The following is a 20,125-nucleotide window of genomic DNA, read 5'->3' as shown; positions in this document are numbered from 1 at the left end:
TCGAATGTTTTGAAGTAGTAAATAAGCTTTGCGAATGCCTCAAAGTACCAAGACTTTGCAGCATTACAACTGGCATTAAATCACCATTAACGACCTTGAAAATGTGCTTCAAAGCATTTCATGTTTATCAACAAAGTAACCCATCCATACGGGAAACATTTCAGCCAGGCACGCTCTTATTGACTTTTATTCTTCTCTCGTTACACCGATCCAATAAGCATGCGGGCTAAGGCGCATTTCCCCCAGTGTGCAACAGTTTTATTTTTGCGTGAACTGGGTTCAATTCCCGCTGACTGAAGTGTTTTTTTTGTTTATTTTTTTTGTGGAAAACTGCAGCCTGTAATTAAGCCAAATTTTTCAAAACATATGCCCATAGCACAAAGGACATTATCAAAAGTTCTCTGGTAAATTGAATGAATGATGCAAAAAGCTGCTTTCCGGAAGTCTGATACACTTTGTGAAATTTTGCCAACCGTGGACCAAGCACTCCTCGGAAAAACAGTTTACGTCAGCCGTTAGCCATTACTTGTCCCTATTAACCCCAAGCCTTCCGTAATTGATTGTACTGTACTTGACTGGATGGCCGCAATTTGCTGAGTGACTCGTCAATAATTTTCGTCCAACAAAATGACAACGGGTTTTTCTCATGAACCAGAAACTCGAAACAGCAGAAAGAAAGTCTTCCTTAATGTTCGATGCATCAAACACATCGATTAAAACTTTCAAAACAAACACTCATTTCAGAATACATCAGTTGGCTGGCGCGCATCCTGGAGATCGACGAGAAAAATGCAAGAATAACATCAAAGTGTCACACTCACACATGAAACGCAACAGGAGAAAAAACAAAACAAAGGAGGCCCACCACTAAGTGTGTGGAGCAGCTAGCTGTCCTTTTTTTCCCCCAGCCTTGACGTCGATAAAGCAGTTTTTTTGTTCGAGCTTTCGGTGAGGCATTAAATCGGCATCACTGTGCGCCACTTGAAATATTTCTCAAGGGAAAAGTGCTGATTTAATGTTTTGAAGCATTATTTGCTGGTATTAAATGCCAATATAATGCTGATTTAATGCCGCTATTTAGTGCCTCGCGGTTACTTCTTTATACATTTCCTACGTCAAAAGAAGCAATTTTGAATCATTGTCATTTCCATGCAAGTCTCCACACAATTTTCCGGGCTGGTCATAGAAAAAGGGTTCGTAAATATATTAAAATCTGTAGTTGAGAGGGGGGGGAGACTTCTTTTTTTTGTATGGGACTTTCTGGTGTCTTACACACACTCTAAACAAATTATTTATTGATAAAGTGCACCCTCAAGTTATAATTTTCGGATTAAAAAAAGGATTTTTATTTTTTTAATGTAAAAGCCACGCTTTAAATATGACATTGAAACTTTTTTGAAATTTTCTGATCTATCCAATTAAAGTATTTTTTGAAAATTTGGCCTCAAATATGAAATGAGGTAAATTATGTATTTGTAAGCCTTTTCAAAAGTAATTTTTGATCTTAAAATTTGGACATTATTTTTTATTAAAAAGACAAGAAAATTTCACATAAGTTTCAGTTTTTTTACATTGAGAATCGAACGAATAATTTCTGTATCCATTTTTATCAACATTTCGAAAAAAAAACACTATTTGTTCAAAAAATCATAACTCCGGAACCAGATATTGCTCCAAGTATTGCACCATCATGCACTATGGTATAAAAGATGTCTTTTTTAATTACTTTAAAAAATCAAAAATTAGAAAATACGTATTTTGGAAATTCAACTTTTATTGAGAAAAAGTGTGATTCCACGCCAAGATTCGAACTGAAGACCTTTGAATTGCGATAACTACCGGTTTGGTTTGGTCTGTTGTTTGTATTTATACCAGGGAGACGACTCCTACACCTGAAACCGACGTTTTACTTCCCAATCCGATATTAGACATGAAAACACGACCCACCTCTCGTTGTTGTTTATTTATATAGTTATAAATAAATAACAAAAATAATTTGAGAGATATTTAAGTAATTTTGATGTGCAAGTGTTCTTTAAATAGTTTTTCAACATTTCTCTTTAAAAGTAACAAAGTTTTATGAAATCTATCTTATATGCCAATCGTTTGAAAATTGACATAATCTCATACCGTAAACTGGGGTCAATCGGGACACATGGGGCGAATTGGGACAGCAGTTTTAACCATGTTGGAGCACAATATTGTGATTTTTCTGGTTGGTTTCGGTTAGAACAGACTCAGACCAACAAAATGTGTACATCCATTTCCATATTTAAAAGCTTTAAGTGCTCTAAAAACTGCTGACTGCAGCCCCGATTCGCCCCAGATTACGGTACTTTAGATTTGGCAGCGAATGACTTCGTAAGTTAAAGCTGTTTCAAATAAATCAACAACCACCATACTTTAGAGGGGGTGACATTGGGTCAGATGCAACTAAAAATTTTCTAAAAAAAGTCATCCACCAATGTAACTTGTTCAAGGGTATCATATTGACATGCCTCAATATAGGATGTGAAGTTTTGAAATATATGAGTACTTTTCGATTAATTACAAAAAAAATTAGCGAGATTGATTTTTTTTTGCAAAAAAGCTACCTCAACTTAAAACAGCTGCCAAAATTTCAAAATTTGTTCTAGGAATGTGTTTTTTTTTCAGAAAAGTATCAGTAAAATGTCCCCAACACAACCCTACAAATATAATTTAGTTTCGTTGATAATTTATTGGTTCTGAGAAATTGCAAAAAAAAAAATACTTTGACTCAATCTCACCCCCACTGACGGTACTACTCTTTGTAGATTTCTATATCCAGTGTTATCATTGAAAAAAAAAACCTTAAAAACATTCAAAGAGATGAGGAATTAAGCTTTTTGAAAGAGACTATAAAAAAACAAATCAATATATGAGCAATTCCCCACGAAAACAGCATGGAAAAAAACAAATGAAACTTTAAAATGCCGTTTTGACGGTGTCTGGACCAAAAAGCCTATGTCAGGAAATATTTTTTTAAGGATTCCCCGAACATTTTTACGTAACATACTTAAAAATGGGAGGAGTTCATTAACAGGATTCCGAGATATGATTTTTTTAAAAATAAAATCCGTGTTTTTCGACGCGCAGCGTGCCAAAACGGAAAAATGACGAAATAGACAAACATCAACTTTTTTCATTAAAACTGCGATAACTTTAAAATTTCAAAAAGTTGCGTCTTTCAATTACAAAAAATTTGGTACCCAAACATATATAGGTCATCGGAAAGATTTACTTTTTTACATAAAATTTGGATACTTTATTTTTAAAACATACATAAAATTACAAACATATCAAGTGAAAACAAAAAAAAACGCTGCTACGAACCATTTCTTCAAATTCAAATTCCCTCAGTAAACCAGCAGCAGCGCGCCTAGTTCCAGCGGTGGTCAGTCGAGTGGTTGTCCGAGAGTCAGTCCACTTTGCGCGTGGTGGCCCGAAACGAGGTCATTTCTTGTGTTTGGTACCCACTACTACCACCCCGAATGGGGGAGGACGATCAATAAGCGAGTAAACCCGGGTGGCTCGAAGTTCGTTAACCTAAAAATAAGGTAAGACGGCGCTCTCGGACTGACCGGGGAGGTAACGCAAATGTAGCGCAAAAGCTGGTGGGATTTATTCCTTGTCAAGCTTTTTAAAGGGGTTTGCAAAGGGAGCTGATGATTTGCTGGTTCGGGGTAATTTTTTGTACAGATTTGTGAAAGGAATCGGAAGATGGACTCACTCACTAATATTTATTTAGAATAAATTCAATAACGGTAATTTGTCAATTTTTGATCAAGTATTGTGTACTTGTTGATGCGATAAGATGAGGTGGTTTTGTGAATTTTTGAGAAAGTGTCTTGAATAATACCAGACACAGCTCTAGGGGCTTTTGTCCACCTCTAATAAAGAATAAAGAAAAAATAACAGAAAATAACAAAATCTCATTTTTAGATTTTTTTAAGGATGCGTTGAACAGTGAAAAAATAGCTATTCGGCTGAATGCATCAGTCGAAAAAATATGTTTTACTTGTTGTTTGCAGAAGCATTCGTGGTTCATTTTTCATTGCAATTTGTGGGCTCTGTATCCAGAAACAACCTATGGGTCATTCCAGGTCAACTGAGTACACTTTTGGACTCGACCTTCACCGATTTGGACCAAACTTGGAGGGACCGTTTATCTATCGATAGTTAACAGAAATCCCAAGTTTGGTGCTGATTGGACCATCCTTCTATTTTTGGCACCGCCCTCTTTTTTGGCGATTTTCTAAAATATTTTTTTTTCTTTTAAACATAACTTTGCAACTATTTGAGCAAAAGACTTTCTACAGGTTGAATTTTATAGAAAATTGTCCAGGGAATTCGATAAAAATAAAATTTTATCCCTTAAATGCCCACTAATATTATATTTTAACGTTTTAAGTATAAAAATTCAGTTTTGACCAATTGATTATATTTTTATTTATTTTATTTTATCGCCATCGTGTTCCCCGGACAATTTTACATAATAATCAATATAGACTTCAAACTAAAATAAACTATTGGCGAGATACAGCGTTTTTACTGAAAAAAGTTTGATTTTGCACTGCACTCTGTCCTATGAATTCAAATCCGAAATAAGTTTCTCACATATAAAAACCGAATTATGCGAGATTCATTCCTTTTGTTGAAAAGTACACCATGAACTTCCGAGTGCTGCGCAAAATCAAACTTTTTTTCAGTAAAATCGCTGTATCTCGTCAATAGTTCATTTTAGTTTGAAGTCTACATTGATTATTATGTAAAATTGTCCGGGGAACACGGTGGTGATAAAATAAAATAAATAAAAATATAAGCAATTGGTCAAAACTGAATTTTTATACTTAAAACGATAAAATATAATATTAGTGGGCATTTAAGGGATAAAATTTTATTTTTATCGAATTCCTTGGACAATTTTCTATAAAATTCAACCTGTAGAAAGTCTTTTGCTCAAATAGTTGCAAAGTTATGATTAAAAGAAAAAAAAATATTTTAGAAAATCGCCAAAAAAGAGGGCGGTGCCAAAAATAGAGGGATGGTCCAATCAGCACCAAACTTGGGATTTCTGTTAACTATCGATAGATAAACGTTCCCTCCAAGTTTCGTCCAAATCGGTGAAGGTCGAGTCCAAAAGTGTACTCAGTTGACCTGGAATGACCCCTATTTATCCAAGAGTAAATGACACCATCTTCGACCATAAATAAATTATGTTTTTTGGCTTTAGTTGATGTTTTTCGGTGAGAAATGAAACAAAATTCTTCTTCGTTACGTTTCGGCCTACTTCTTGGTTTCGGCCATCGGCCATCGGCCATAAATTATGAAAAGATTTTAAAGGTTGCAAATATTTATAACGACGTTTACGTTCCCGACAGTTTTATTTTTTATTATTTTCAATGTTTCAGCCCCGAGTTCAGAAATTGATTTCAGTTGAACAGAAACATTTTTCGTTTATTTTTTTTTGTTTTCCTGCAAAAAATATACACCTTTGAAATGCTAATGACCTGACAAAAATAAATTGTGTTATTATTATTTTTGCAACAGTTCTAAATGAGTCTTAGGTAGTTGTTCAAAGCTAAAAAATATTTTATTTTTCCTTCTTACGTTTGTGATTAGTAGGATTCGTAATCGTTTTATAATAACAGTGCTTTTAGCTCAGTAAATTTCGCTTCTACGGATCTTGTGATAAATTTGCGTGTCTGCGAGTTACATATCGCCGAAAACAAACAGTTCGTACCTTTTTCCAGTAATTAATCAGCTCAACCGCGGTGTGATAAAAAAACCAACGCTAAATAACCGAAAGTAAAGCTCTAATTTTCTGCGTGTCAAGAGCAATACATAAACCAAAACCCACTTGAAAAGAAATTATCGTGACAGAAACAGAGAGAAAAAAACCCGCCGACGAAATGCTTTAGCCGGGAAATTACGCTGATTCAGGTCAAGTTATGAGCTGGTTCCTTTTCATTTTGCCGGGGATAAGACTTGTGTGAGCTATGGCGGTGAAAAAAAAAATTGCCGAAATAATTCGTACGAGATAAGGCTCTCGAAATGGGCTCACATTTTGCCAGTGACATTGTCGGTCGTGTGCATTAATGGTCATTTTCTTGCCTTTCTTTCCTCTAATTTGCAGATGATTACGGGATAATGACAGTGGCCGCAGGAGTCCGAGGAGTCGATTTGGCGGTTCCATAACCTTGAGCCACGCCGTGCCACGTCGCCATGCTATGGGTATAAACATGTTCAACCGAAATGATGACCGCTCCGGAACTGCTGGACCACGGTCACGGTACGACTACTACTGCTCGACGTCATCACAGTCATCATCGGTGGAAAATCAAAAGTATGTCTCCGCGGACCAGACCAGCAGCCTGTTTGGCGATCCGGTCGTTCCGACGTCCCGCCATGCGGACCTGCTCGAGGGTGGCGATCTGTACCAGAACCTCAAGAACAACATCGAACTGTACCACTCGAAGCTGTACAACGAGCAGGAGAAGCAACGCCAAGCCGAGCGGGACCGGATGTTTAACCAGTTTACAAGCGGGGCCCAGCAGCAGCGCCACCAGGTGACGTCCTCGGCGACGACGACCAGCACGAGCGGGAGTACGAAGAATCCGTCGCTCGCCGGAAATGTGGTCAACTATGTGAACGATCCGATGAGGAGGTTCTCACGGACGCAGTCGGCCAGCATTGCGGTGGATCTGTCCGGGAGCAGGTAATTGTCACACTTATTTTTTCAACTTTTTTGAAATTCACGACATTTTTGAATTGTTGGTTCTATAAATATAATTTCGGACTTAAGTTTTATCAGGCCGTACAATTTTTATTTTTTTATTTAAGAGCTGCTGCATATATTTTTCAAAGTTTCTGTCAAAGGTCCCCCCCCCTACTACAAATTTGGCCCGCAAATCAGGGGGCAAAATACTTCAAAATTTCAACGAACGTTTTTTTCGTATTTGTACCAGCCTAAGTCAACATTCAATGCCAGATGAATGCTGGTTTAATATTTATAAAACAAATTTGAATACTTTTGATACAACATTACTATAAATCTAGAAGGCTTTCCTCTATTCTATTAGTACTTATATGAAATTTTTCTCTTGTAAAAAATAAATGTATCATCACAGCACAGCAACACACAAATCGAGCAATTGTACATGTGGGGATGTGCACAGATTTTTTGTTAAAAATATGTGAAATTTGCCTAAGTATAAATTACGAAATTACGAAAGAATTAATTTTGCTGAACTCCAAAATGCGTTTTATGACTTTGCCTGGGGTGACTTTTATAGTATTGACAATCCTAATGTTCTTTTAGATTTTTTTATGAGAAACTTAACATATCTTCATGATCGGTTCGTTCCATTAAAGTCAATGCGTATAAAACATGAAAATTGTTGGTTCAATTCTGATATTGAAAGAGCCATGTTGAACAGAGATCTTGCCTATCGAACTTGGAAATCCTCTAAACTTGATAGTGATAAAGTGAATTATAAAATTCTTAGAAATCGTACCAATTTTTTGATAAGAAAAGCAAAATCAACTCATGATAGAAAGAAATTCAACACAAATCTTCCAAGCAAACAACTATGGAATAACGTTAAAAAACTAGGACTCAAAGATGATAATCGATGTAGTAATAGTATTGATATCTCTAGTGAGCAAATTAATTACTTTTTCGTTTCTAATTTTACCATGGATGATTCAACGATACCCACTTTTGCAGCCTGTCCAAATGGTTTTACCTTCAAACCTTTTCTTGATTATGAAATTATTAATTCGGTTTTTTCAATAAAATCCAACGCTTTTGGCCTAGACGGTGTTCCGATCAAATTTATACAAATTATGCTTCCACTAATTTTACCGCTGATTAAACACCTCTTTCATAGCATCATTAAGACCTCTATCTATCCCCAGGGCTGGAAAACCGTTAAAGTGATACCTATTAAGAAAAAAGGTAATTCCTCTGCAATTGCTAACCTTCGACCAATTAGTATATTGAGTGCACTCTCAAAAGTTTTTGAGAAACTTATTAACACTCAAATTTCTTTATTCTTTAACGATTTGAACCTACTGCATCCGTATCAATCTGGTTTTCGTAAAAATCATAGCACAGAAACAGCCTTGCTGAAAGTCCATGACGATATCGCTTTAACTTTAGATAAAAAAGGAATTGCAATTCTGTTATTAATAGACTTTGCTAAGGCGTTCGATCGGGTATCACATCGAAAACTTGTAAACAAACTTCGTTCTGATTTTCTCTTTTCTGAGTCAGCTGCAAAACTTATTGAATCTTACCTTATACATCGCAGTCAAGCTGTCTTTTGTAATGGGATATTATCAACTTTTCAAAATATTGGATCTGGTGTTCCTCAGGGTTCCATTTTAGGACCGTTACTATTTTCTCTTTTTATCAATAATTTACCTTTAGTTTTAGAACATTGCTCAATCCATTTGTTTGCTGATGATGTTCAGATTTATTTTTGTTCTGATTCCGTTTTTGATTTGTCTGTTATTAGAAATAAAATAAACAAAGATCTCTCAAATATTTACAAGTGGTCTCAACACAACCTTTTGCCAATTAATCAGTCCAAAACTAAAGCAATAATTTTCAGCAAATTGCGATCTTCTATTGTTTGTCCTGCTTTACTTTTTGGAAACGAACAGGTCGAATTTGTAAATAGAGTTAACAATTTAGGTGTTATCTTTACATCTGATTTAGATTGGGATGCCCACATAAACAGTCAATGTGGTAAAATCTTTGGAGTGCTAAAACGCCTTAACTTAGTTACTAGACATTTTGACTCTGCCACGAAAACAAGGCTTTTTAAGTCCTTAATATTTCCTCATTTCATTTATGGAGATTTTGTATATACTAATGCTTCGGCCGCAGCTATCAACAAACTTCGTATCGCACTTAATGCATGCATCAGATATGTCTACAATTTGTCTCGTTACTCCAGGGTTACCCACTTGCAAAAATCACTAATTGGTTGTCCTTTTGCCCAGTTCTATCGATTCAGATCATGTTGTACAATACAGAAAATAATATTCACTAAAAAACCTAATTATTTGTTATCTAAATTAAGACCTTTTCGACAAACGCGCACATTAAACTACTTGTTACCTCATTTTAATTCTTCTTATTATAGTCAGTCAATGTTTGCAAGAGGCATTGTCTTCTGGAATTCATTACCAGTATCTACCAAATCGTGTACCACTATTGTGAGTTTTAAGCAGAGTTTATTAGAAGAACTCAATCGTTTAGACTAATTAGTTAGGGAATGAGAGCAACACAAAATTAGCAAGAAGCTTAAACAAAAACCACCTCACTCAGTTTGAAACATTGTAACATTTTAAAAGACATGAAGTCTTACGTTACTTAATTGAATAAATAAATAAAATAAATAAATCTTGATCTCTAGAAGTTTATCCAGTCTAATTTTTCACCTTCAATATATTTTTTTTCCTGTGTAGTTCCTTTTGTGTATAGTCTACTGTTCAAAAATACATAAATGTTGTCTAATATGAAATTTTGTCGTTTTTTGAGTTATTAGGACAATTGGGTACTAAAGCTCTGTGTCAATTTTTATGTACAACGGTAAAAAACACGATTAAAAACCATATCTAATCTTTTTTTTTCACTTTAACTCAAAAAAAATTTGACAAGACAACATTTTTTCGATGGATCAACTATGGTCCCCTTGGAACGAGCTGTCAAGTAGGAGCTTTTCTGTCAAGAAGGACCGCGAGGTTAATTTTTCAAAATTGATTTAAAAATCCATTTTAAACTCTTTGTGGTCGTACAAAGGGTCATTGTACTCAGAAAAATAAGCTTTATCGCTGTAAACAAAAATATCAGCAATCTAAGCTTCATTTTAGGACCCAATTGAGGTTTCATAAAAACAACCAAAATCATTCCACTTGGACTCATAAATAAATGTGATCAAGCCAAATTTTCTCAAATGACAAATAGCACAAATGCCCCATATTGTAATATCTCATAGCATAATATCCCTTAACAGTATTTTGAGATATGATTTTATGAAAAAATAAAAATTGATAAGTCAATTACACTCAAAGACTTCTTCAATTTGAATAAGTTCCCAGTACATTTTGCTGGAGACGCAAGGTCCTTTTTCCAAAACAGGTTAAAATTGATGCTTAAGTAAGTTTTGTTCCTGATCACAAATCCGAGGACCGTTTTTTTATAACTCGTGACAGAGGGGCGGTACGACCCCTTCAATTTTTAAAAATGCGAAAAAGGTTTTCAATCATTTGCAGCCTGGAATGGTGATGAGATGAAAATTTGGCGTCAAAGAGACTTTTATGCAAAATTGAGACTTTTATTGCAAAAAACTCAAAAAAAAAAACTATTATTCATCGAAAAAACCACACAAAAAAGTTTTAAGAACTCTGTCATTTTTCTTTACTCAACTGTAAAAAAAATTGGAACATGTCATTTTAAGGGAAATTTAATGTTCTACAATACTCCAGAAGGGTCCTTTTTTCATTTAGAACAAAATTTTTCATTTTAAGATTTCGTGATTTTTCTGACTTTACAGGGTAATTTTTTAGAGTGTAACAATGTTCTACAAAGTTGTAGTGCAGAAAATTACAAAAAATGATATGTATAAATAAGGGGTTTGCTGGTAACCATCACGAGTTAGCGCGATTTACGTAAACATTTTTTGCTGACCTGAACGGCCATGATCATCGACGACAAACTTTTTTGAAACTTTTTTTTTGTAAAATCGCGATAACTTGTAATGGTTACAAGCAAACTCCTTATGCAGACATATATATTTTTTTGTAATTTTCTGCACTACATACAACTTTGTAGAACATTATTACACTCTAAAAAATTACCCTGTAAAGTCAGAAAAAAACACAAAAATTAAATAAAACGAAAATTATTGTTTTTGTCAAGGTCTTTGTCCTAAGGAATAACTTTTGTCCCTGATCACGAATCCGAGGTTCGTTTTTTGATATCTCGTGACAGAGGGGCTGTACGACCCCTTTTATTTTTGAACATGCGAAAAAAGAGGTGTTTTTCAAAAAATTGCAGCCTGAAACGGGGATGAGATAGAAATATGGCGTCAAAGGGACTTTTATGTAAAATTAGACGCCCGATTCAATGGCGTACTCAGAATTCCGAAAAAACGTAATTTTCATCGATAAAAACACTAAAACAAGTTTTAAAAATTTTCCCATTTTCCGTTACTGGACTGAGACAAATGTTGGAACATGTCATTTTAAGGGAAATTTAATGTACTTTTCGAATCTACATTGACCCAGAAGGGTCATTTTTTCATTGAACACATAATTTTTCATTTTTAAATTTCGTGTTTTTTTAACTTTGCAGTGTTATTTTTCAGAGTATAACAATGTTCTACAAAGTTGTAGGGCAGACAATTACAAAAATTTTGATGTATAAACATAAGGGGTTTGCTTATAAACATCACGAGTTATCGCAAATTTACGAAAAAAAGTAACGAAAATTGGCAGAGTTTTTAAAACTTTTTAGTATTTTTTTTCGATAAAAATTAAGTTTTTTCGGAATTCTGAGTACGCCATCAAATTGGGCGTCTAATTTTACATAAAAGTCCCTTTGACGTCAAATTTCTATCTCATCTCCGTTTCAGGCTGCAAATTATTGAAAACACCTCTTTTTTCGCATGTTCAAAAATGGAAGGGGTCGTTCCGCCTCTCCGTCACGAGATATCAAAAAACGGACGTCGGGAAAAGAAAGGTGATAACGTCATCGCTTTTTCAACAGTTCTCAACTATTCGATAAAAAAGTGCTACTGAAATAGTTTTGCAAATATAGCAGAAACATTTTTGCACTCCGCCCGGAGCAACGAAAGAAATTCCAACAAAACCCACAAATATCCAGCCATTTGACATTTCCAAAAGGCCATCTCCGGCCGAGTGTGGGCAACCTTGCTTCTCGGAGGTACCTCTCGCTATGACAGCCCCGCGCTACCTTCAATTACGACCCATCAGGAGTCCAAGAATAGCCCCAAACAACCTCACGCTCAAGCAGCGCGGTTATCCTCGAAGGAGTTCATTGAAGAGCAAACAAAATTGTGTACTGCAAAAGGGGGAGAAAAATACGAAACAAACCGAAAATCAGCCGTTCCATTATGCGTCATTGATATTGACCAACTCCAAGGATTCACAAACCGGCGGACGAACGGACTTCATTGATGGTCAGTCCAGCGTCAGCGTCACCAAAAAATCGGCGCCCGAAAACGTTCCAAAATATGGACGAAATCATCGTCAGCGGGCTTCAACCATTAACCTGGAATGCGAAGATATTGAGGGGCCTGTTAGAAGGAAACGAGATTTTTTTTTTAAATTCGTTTTCAACCTCTATTAAGACCTTGTTGCTCGATTGGAAACTGTATTCTACTTTTTTCCTGTTCGAAACATTATCTTCTTTACGAGATTTCATCTCCTTCATCAAGTCTCCTTAGACGAAATACCCCAGGAATTTCTCCCTGAACTTCGCCTCCGCGGAGATGTCCTCGGCGGTGGACACCTGGTCCTCGTCGTCGGACTGCCGGGCCACCTCAATGGAAATTGTATATAATCTTAGCTAATAATGCCAACCACCCTCCCTCTCCAGCAGAGCGGCACAAGGGTCCTCATTAGCATAAACCGAATGAAAATTGTATTATGGCGTGGCAGCTAGTACATAGAGAGGTGAGACTCAGAAACCCCTCAACATTAACGGCAAACGCCGCTCTGGGGATCAACAGTCCGGCAGGGCCGTTGACTGGAGGAAGGAAGCCGAGCCCAAGAGACTTCTGTAGAGCTTGTTTACTGATAACATAGGATTTTTTGCTGCTGCTGCTGTACTAAGTCGGTCACAGAGAATGCAGTGGTGTCAATTTTGCATTACCGTCTAAATACTAAACAGATTTTTAAAATTTCGTTTTGGAAAAAACTTACTTTTCCTTTCATTCTGCTGTGACGAAATAACATAATTAACATTTTTAAACATAACAGTGTCCCATCCTCGAGGGGAGCACCAAAACTTCTTAGCTGGTGGCTCCCAACGATTTATTGCTACTACAAACAGGAACGTGAGCGGGGGATCCCCACGTTTCTTCCTCCCCTGTCGATTCAGAAATGTGTTGTTGTTTGAACATTCGTGTTCAAACTCAATCCAATTCAAAGAATCATCTTTGCGGTAAACTTTACGCAGTTGGCCTGGCCGCTTTAATGTTTGTGATGTTTCAAAGCAATTTATTGCATTGGGCACTGCAATTGTTAATAATGACAAGAGGATGCTAGGCGTTAATCAACCTAAGGCATTTTCCAGGATGCCCTCGAAAGACTGGCTGCGCTAGGGTTAGATTAGATTAGATTAGATTAGATTAAACATAACAGTGCTAATTTGTCCATAAATTCAAATTCAAATTCAAATTCGGTTTTATTGGTGAATAATCAAGATACAATAAGTTCTTTTGAGGTACAAAACAGAGTTTTGGAGTTCCTTACAGCTGTGTGTTACATCATAATCCATTTTGGAACAGTTATTGCTTGTAAATAAAGGTGTTACCAAGAGTAAGAAAAATTAAGAAAAAAAAAAACTTACTAAACTTGCTAGGAAAAGGGGATAGAAATAGAGAAAGCTTAAAACTAGATCACAGTTTTTTATCCTTTATAGATGTGCTTAATCATTAATTCCCCGAGGGCTAGAAATTGCTCCGCCTTGTTACGGCAGCTCCGAAACCGCGTCATCATCTCCCCCGCGAGAGCAAAGAACTCCGGCAGGGTAAAGAGATCTTCCCCGGTGACTTCTTGCTGGGCCGCATTGCCGCTACCGGCCGCGACCACGCTGGCAAACGATCGCCCCCAGCCAGGAGGGATCGCTGGGTTGTCCGCTGGAACCGTACGCTGGCCAGCTGCAGGAACGGCTGCACTCGTACTTCGTTGAGGAGGGTGGGACGCTGCTGCTTTCTTCTTCCTCTTTTCCTGCTCCTCGAGGTAGGACTTGCGCGCGACGCATCCGCGGTAATTACCGGTATGGTTACCGCCGCAGTTCGCGCACTTTACGCGCGGCTTGGTTTGTTCTGCGTTTTCCCCCAAGTCCGCCTTTCGTGGCAGTACGCACACCTCCGAGAGGTGTGACTCACCGCACTTCACGCAGCGGGGCTGGAGGTTGCAGTTCCGCGAGCCGTGGCCGAATTTCTGGCAACGGTGACATTGCGCTGCGTCCGTCGGATTTTTGGAGTAAAACCGCCAGTTTACCCAAAAACCGTCCAACGCCTTAGTCCGCCGCAGGTCTTGAATCTTGACGGTGCCGCGGTCGAAGTACAACAGGTACAGTGTGTGTGTACCTGTGACTGTTGTCTTCCGCGAGAGGACTTTTATGTCTCGCGGCGTTATTCCGGCACCCGAGAGGTGCTCCTTGAGGACGGAGGTCGGGCGGTCTTGGTACCCCTGCAAGACAATCTTTACAGCGGTCTTCTGCGCGGGGTCAAATGTGTAGAATTTGAAGTTTTTACGCTTAAATTTCTCCACAACCAGGTCGAAGTTCTTTTGGTCAAATGTGAACACTTGCACTGACGCTTTACCTATTTTGAGGCAGTACACGAGGCCTTCCAGCTGCTCGTCAACATCGTCCGCCAACGTGTCCAAAACAAAAATTGGTGGTGGTCGTCGTTCCTTTGGAGTAATTACACCCAAAGTTAAAGAACGAGTGGATAGTCCTCAAGAAAAGAAACGTGAGGAAAGTGCTATATTGCGAGAGTATAGTCCTCTCGCGTGTTCATTCGTTCATTGGAATAGTTCATCATATGAGTGGCTTATATGGACAAACGACCACCACTTAGTCACCGAGTCATGGTGGCCCATACGGAAAGGGCACGGTTCAATATGCCGAAGGTCTTGGGTTCAAGTCTCGGTACCGGTACTTGTTTTTTTAAAGATGAACTTTTTTGGAAAATTAACCATGAGTAAAGTACTCTCGGTAATTTCGAGATTTATCCTCTCCGTCCGCACACAGTACCATTTTACTACCGAATCGTGCTCTTTATCCTCTCGTGTGCCGATGCCCAGTTCTGGGTGTACTTTTTTTGGCGTCGGCACTTTTTTCCGTGCACGACCATCGTCGTCGTCGTCGTCGGTAGTGCTACCGTCGGTGTTGTTGTAGCTGCTTTCCTCGTCACTCAGCCTCGCGAACTTGTTACTGGTGGGAATGTTGGCGGATGTTGAAGCGCCATCGGTCGACGGATTGCCGGAAGTAGCTGAACGGAGCCTAATAGGGCTGCGATCCTGGACGCGGTAATTAGCGTGTAGTAACTTGGGGTCGAATCCTTTGGCGCTCACACTCCCCGGCGCGATGGCGGTCGACGCGGCGTTGGTTTGTTTACCTTTTTGCACACGGCCGGTACACGAACTTCGCGGGTTTTTCGAGGCCGCACTCGAACTGCCACGGCCACGGCCGGCCCTTGGCATGCTGTTGGAGCAAACTCGCGGCTAATCACGATAAATTACGGCGAAAATTTTCGAAAAAACGATGGAGCACTGAGCACTTGACTGCTGCTTGCACTCGTGCGTACACGGAGGAGTTTGTCCATAATAGCACTCACTTTTCAGCATTTGTAAATATCAAAAGTTAATACTTTTCGACACTACCCAAGTAACATTTTTTCCAGGGGTTCTACAAGAGCTCTTCAAGATAGCTACAGCATAGCAGTTTGGACCGCGGTAGGATAAAACTCTCTTCAAATACTCGTCCAAACTCCTGAAGAAGTTTTGAAGAGAATTTTATCCTACCGCGGTCCAAACTGCTATGCTGTAGCTATCTTGAAGAGCTCTTGTAGAACTCCTGGAAAAAAATGTTACTTGGGTATTTTGCCTTCCTCACTGCTGCGCTATAATCCTGCTCTAAAAATGAACTTTGTATAAAAACGTCGTAGACCCACCTTCATGTGTACATATCGACTCAGAATCGAAAACTGAACAAATGTTTGTGTGTATGTGTGTGTGTATGTATGTATGTGACCAACAAACTAGCTCATGTTTCTCGGCACTGGCTGAACCGATTTGACTCGAACCTGTTGCATTCGACTTGGTTTAGGGTCCCATAGATCGAGTTTTATACAGATTGAAGTTTAGATTAGTAGATCAAAAGTTATGTATAAAAATGTGTTTTCACATTTATCCGGATCTCATTTAAATGTATGTAATCTATGCCCGGATCCACCATCTGACTCATCGTTGGTTAGATTATCAAAAGACCTTTCCAACGAGCCGAATACATTGAAGATCTGGCAACCCTGTTTCGAGATATGCCCACTTAAGTGATATTGATGAACCTTTTGGAAACCGGATCTCACTTAAATGTATGTAAACTAAGCCCGGATCCACCATCTGACCCATCGTTGGTTAGGTTATCGAAAGACCTTTCCAACGAGTTCAAAACATTGAAGATCTGGCAACCCTGTCTTGAGATATGTCCACTTAAGTGATATTGATGTACTTTTTGGATGCCGGATCTCACTTCAATGCATGTAAGCTAAGTCCAGATCCACCATCCGACCCATCGTTGGTTTGGTTATCAAAAAACCTTTCCAACGAGTCCAAAACATTGATGATCTGGCAACCCTGTCTCGAGGTATGGCCACTTAAGTGATATTTATGTACTTTTTTTATTCCGGATCTAACAAATAGATGAAATTTTTGTACAATTCCATCATATCAGCCATTGTTGGTAATAAGTGAGGAAGGCTCCAACCACATAGGTGGATTAAGTAAGTTTTGGTTTATGAGTTGATGCCAAAGTAAAGCGGGGATACAAACGTTTTACCGAAAATCCTATACAAAAGTCTTTTCCGGAATAGCAAAAACTTGTTTTTGCTGTTAGCCTGAAAACTAAATTTTAGAAATTTCTAGATCAAACAAAAAAAAAGTTTTATAAGTTACTTTTTGCGATTCCGTCGTGAAACTATTTACTTTTCCTGACATTCTTGATTGACGAAACAGCCTACATTTCTGTACCAAAAATAAAAGAATCGAATAGTAACCCTTTTGAAAACAAATGCTGATAAGTTCTACTTTTCAGAACTGAAATGGATGCTGACAAGTTGAACTTTTCAGCACTTGTTAGGAAAAGTTATACTTTTCAACATTTTTTTTTTATTTAAACGATTCATTGACTCAATGCATGGACATTTGTCCTATAATTCTGTTCAAAGGGTGTTTTTCGGAATGGCAAAAAACGTTGCATGGAACTCGTTTCAAAACTAGATTTTTTCATCACTCGTCGTATTTATCCAAGTCGGTGAATCTTTGCTTTCCTTTTTGTTTCATTATCTGACCTTGATTGACCATGATCGACATCGAACAATTTTTTCAAAACATTTTTTTTCGTGAAATTGCAATAACTTGTGATGGTTTGAATTGGGTTTGAAGATTAGACCTCTGGTCGCTAAGATACCAAGGATAAAAGGAAAACAAATAGGAAAATTGATGTTTTTTAAGTCTCACCCAAACAGCCCATATTTTTTTATTTATCGTTTGAATTTGGAAGGTTTTCAAATGAAACATTTGTGAAATTTTTTGTTCTCTTCGAAAAATAAGGTTTTCATTTAAAAAAGGGCGAAATATTAAATCTCATTCCAAAATTTTATTAATATTTTTTCGATGAGATCAGAAAATTTCACAAATTATGTTTCATTTGAAAATCTTCCTGCTTTGGCTGCTTAAAAACTTTGATTTAGGGGGACAGGGGGTAATATGCACCCCCTAAGGAAAAACTGTGATTTCTCAACCATAACAGCATTTCTTTGAAAGAATTTCGTTAGATGTTCATAAATAACTATTATTCAACGTCATCCAAGTGAAAAAAGTCTTTAAAAACCTCAAAATTGTTTAAAAATAACAGATTTCTAAAAATATTTTTGATTCATTTCAAACAACAATGCGGGGCAATATGCACCGCAACATTGGGGCAAAATGCACTACAACAACGGGGCAAAATGCACCACAACATGGGGCAAAATTCACCGATTAAAAGCAGTTTTTACTAGTCACCACTAGATGACACCGCTGTTTTTACAAAGGAGCTTCACAGCGGTGCATTTTGCCCCGACCACGCTTTTTGCAGAAAATTTAATTAAAAATGCATTTTTTGATATTTTTGGACTCATCTATCTACACAATAATGAAGATTATGGCAAAAACTATATACCTCAACGCTTACAATAACAATAAAGAGCAATTCCATGTCAAATAGGGAATCGGTTGTACCCGACCCTCTCCGATTTCAATGAAACTTTGTAGACATGTTATCCTAGGCATATATAAGTCATTTTTGTGTATATGGCGCCAGTAACACTCGATAATGACATTTTAGAAGGGCGTACGTGTTTTCAATATTTTTGTATTTCGTAATTTAAATATTGCTGTATCTCGAAGCCGTTGCATCGTATCAAAAAGTGGTCAAAGACAAACTTGTAGGAAATTTGACGGGCTTTCCGAAAAAAATACACTGAAAGAAAAAAACACTCCACTTTTATGAGATTTTTTGATTTTTAAGTTTAAAAGTCAAATTTGAAGGTGAGCCCACGAATTTTTTTCGTTCAAAATTTTTGTGAAAATAGCCTGAGATGTTACAAAAAGACTCACGAAAAATGCAGGATGGAGCAACTCACTTAAAAAAATACAAAAATCATTTACTGAAACTGTTTTTTTTTTTAAAAGTGCTCTAAACGTCAAAATTTTCAAAAACCGAACTCGAGAGTCGATTTTCCAGACAATTTTACATAAAAGTCTCCATAATGACCATTGTCCTAAGTCCAATCCTTGTGAAGTTACAGCGGTTTAAAAAATAAAAATGTTGAAAAAATAGGTTTTTTGATGGTTTTTGGCAATTTCTATATGACGGACTTGATTTTTCAGTTTCGAAAATATTTTTACCGAAAAGCTCGTCCAATTTCCCATAAGTTTGTCTTTGACCACATTTCAATTGGATGTATGGGCTTACAGATATAAGCTAATTACATTGCTCATAATTCAAACATAACATTTTTTCAGTGTAGTAAAGTAACCTGGGTAATAAATTAGCTTATATCTGTAAGCCCATACATCCAATTGAAATGTGGTCAAAGACAAACTTATGGGAAATTGGACGAGCTTTTCGGCAAAAATATTTTCGAAACTGAAAAATCAAGTCCGTCATATAGGAATTGCCAAAAACCATCAAAAAACCTATTTTTTCAACATTTTTATTTTTAAAACCGCTGTAACTTCACAAGGATTGGACTTAGGACAATGGTCAATATGGAGACTTTTATGTAAAATTGTCTGGAGAATCGACTCTCGAGTTCGGTTTTTGAAAATTTTGACGTTTAGAGCACTTTTAAAAAAAAAAACAGTTTCAGTAAATGATTTTTGTATTTTTTTAGGTGAGTTGCTCCATCCTGCATTTTTCGTGAGTCTTTAGTAACATCTTAGGCTATTTTCACAAAAATTTTGAACGAAAAAAATTCGTGGGCTCACCATCAAATTTGACTTTTAAACCCAAAAATCAAAAAATCTCATAAAAGTGGAGTGTTTTTTTCTTTCAGTGTATTTTTTTCGGAAAACCCGTCAAATTTCCTACAAGTTTGTCTTTGACCACTTTTTGATACGATGCAACGGCTTCGAGATACAGCAATATTTAAATTACGAAATACAAAAATATTGAAAACACGAACGCCCTTCTAAAATGTCATTATCGAGTGTTACTGGCGCCATATACACAAAAATGGCTTATATATGCCTAGGATAACATGTCTACAAAGTTTCATTGAAATCGGAGAGGGTCGAGAAAAAAGTACCTAAAAAATTCCTGTTTTGGGCTGGAATTGCTCTAAATGCTTTTTATATTGTCCAAAAATCAAAATGAAAGTTCAACGCAAATTAGATGAAAACACAACATTTTAAAGTTTTGCCAATAACTTAAGCTGTTTTTATACCACGTTAAGTGTTAAGCCTCCAATTTCTATGATTTTTCACCCGGAAAATTCTTTCAAAAACCGAGAAAAGCTGGGGGTGCATTTTGCCCCGGGGGTGCATATTATCCCCTCTCCCCCTAATCAGC

General features: G+C 37.2%; 1 protein-coding gene across 1 annotated transcript in view; it reads left to right on the top strand.

Moving 5' to 3' along the window:
* Positions 1-20,125, top strand: part of LOC120431155 (protein stum) — a 100,918-nt gene that overhangs the window by 8,072 nt on the left and 72,721 nt on the right. Inside the window, exon 2 of the mRNA XM_052709110.1 lies at positions 6,158-6,739. Within this exon, the coding sequence (XP_052565070.1) occupies positions 6,252-6,739 (488 nt within the window). The 5' untranslated portion in view covers positions 6,158-6,251. The remainder of the gene's footprint in view (positions 1-6,157; positions 6,740-20,125) is intronic.

The sequence above is a fragment of the Culex pipiens genome, chromosome 2 (genome assembly GCF_016801865.2).
Source record: "Culex pipiens pallens isolate TS chromosome 2, TS_CPP_V2, whole genome shotgun sequence".
Taxonomy (NCBI): domain Eukaryota; kingdom Metazoa; phylum Arthropoda; class Insecta; order Diptera; family Culicidae; genus Culex; species Culex pipiens.
This window is presented reverse-complemented; position numbering and strand designations above follow the sequence as displayed.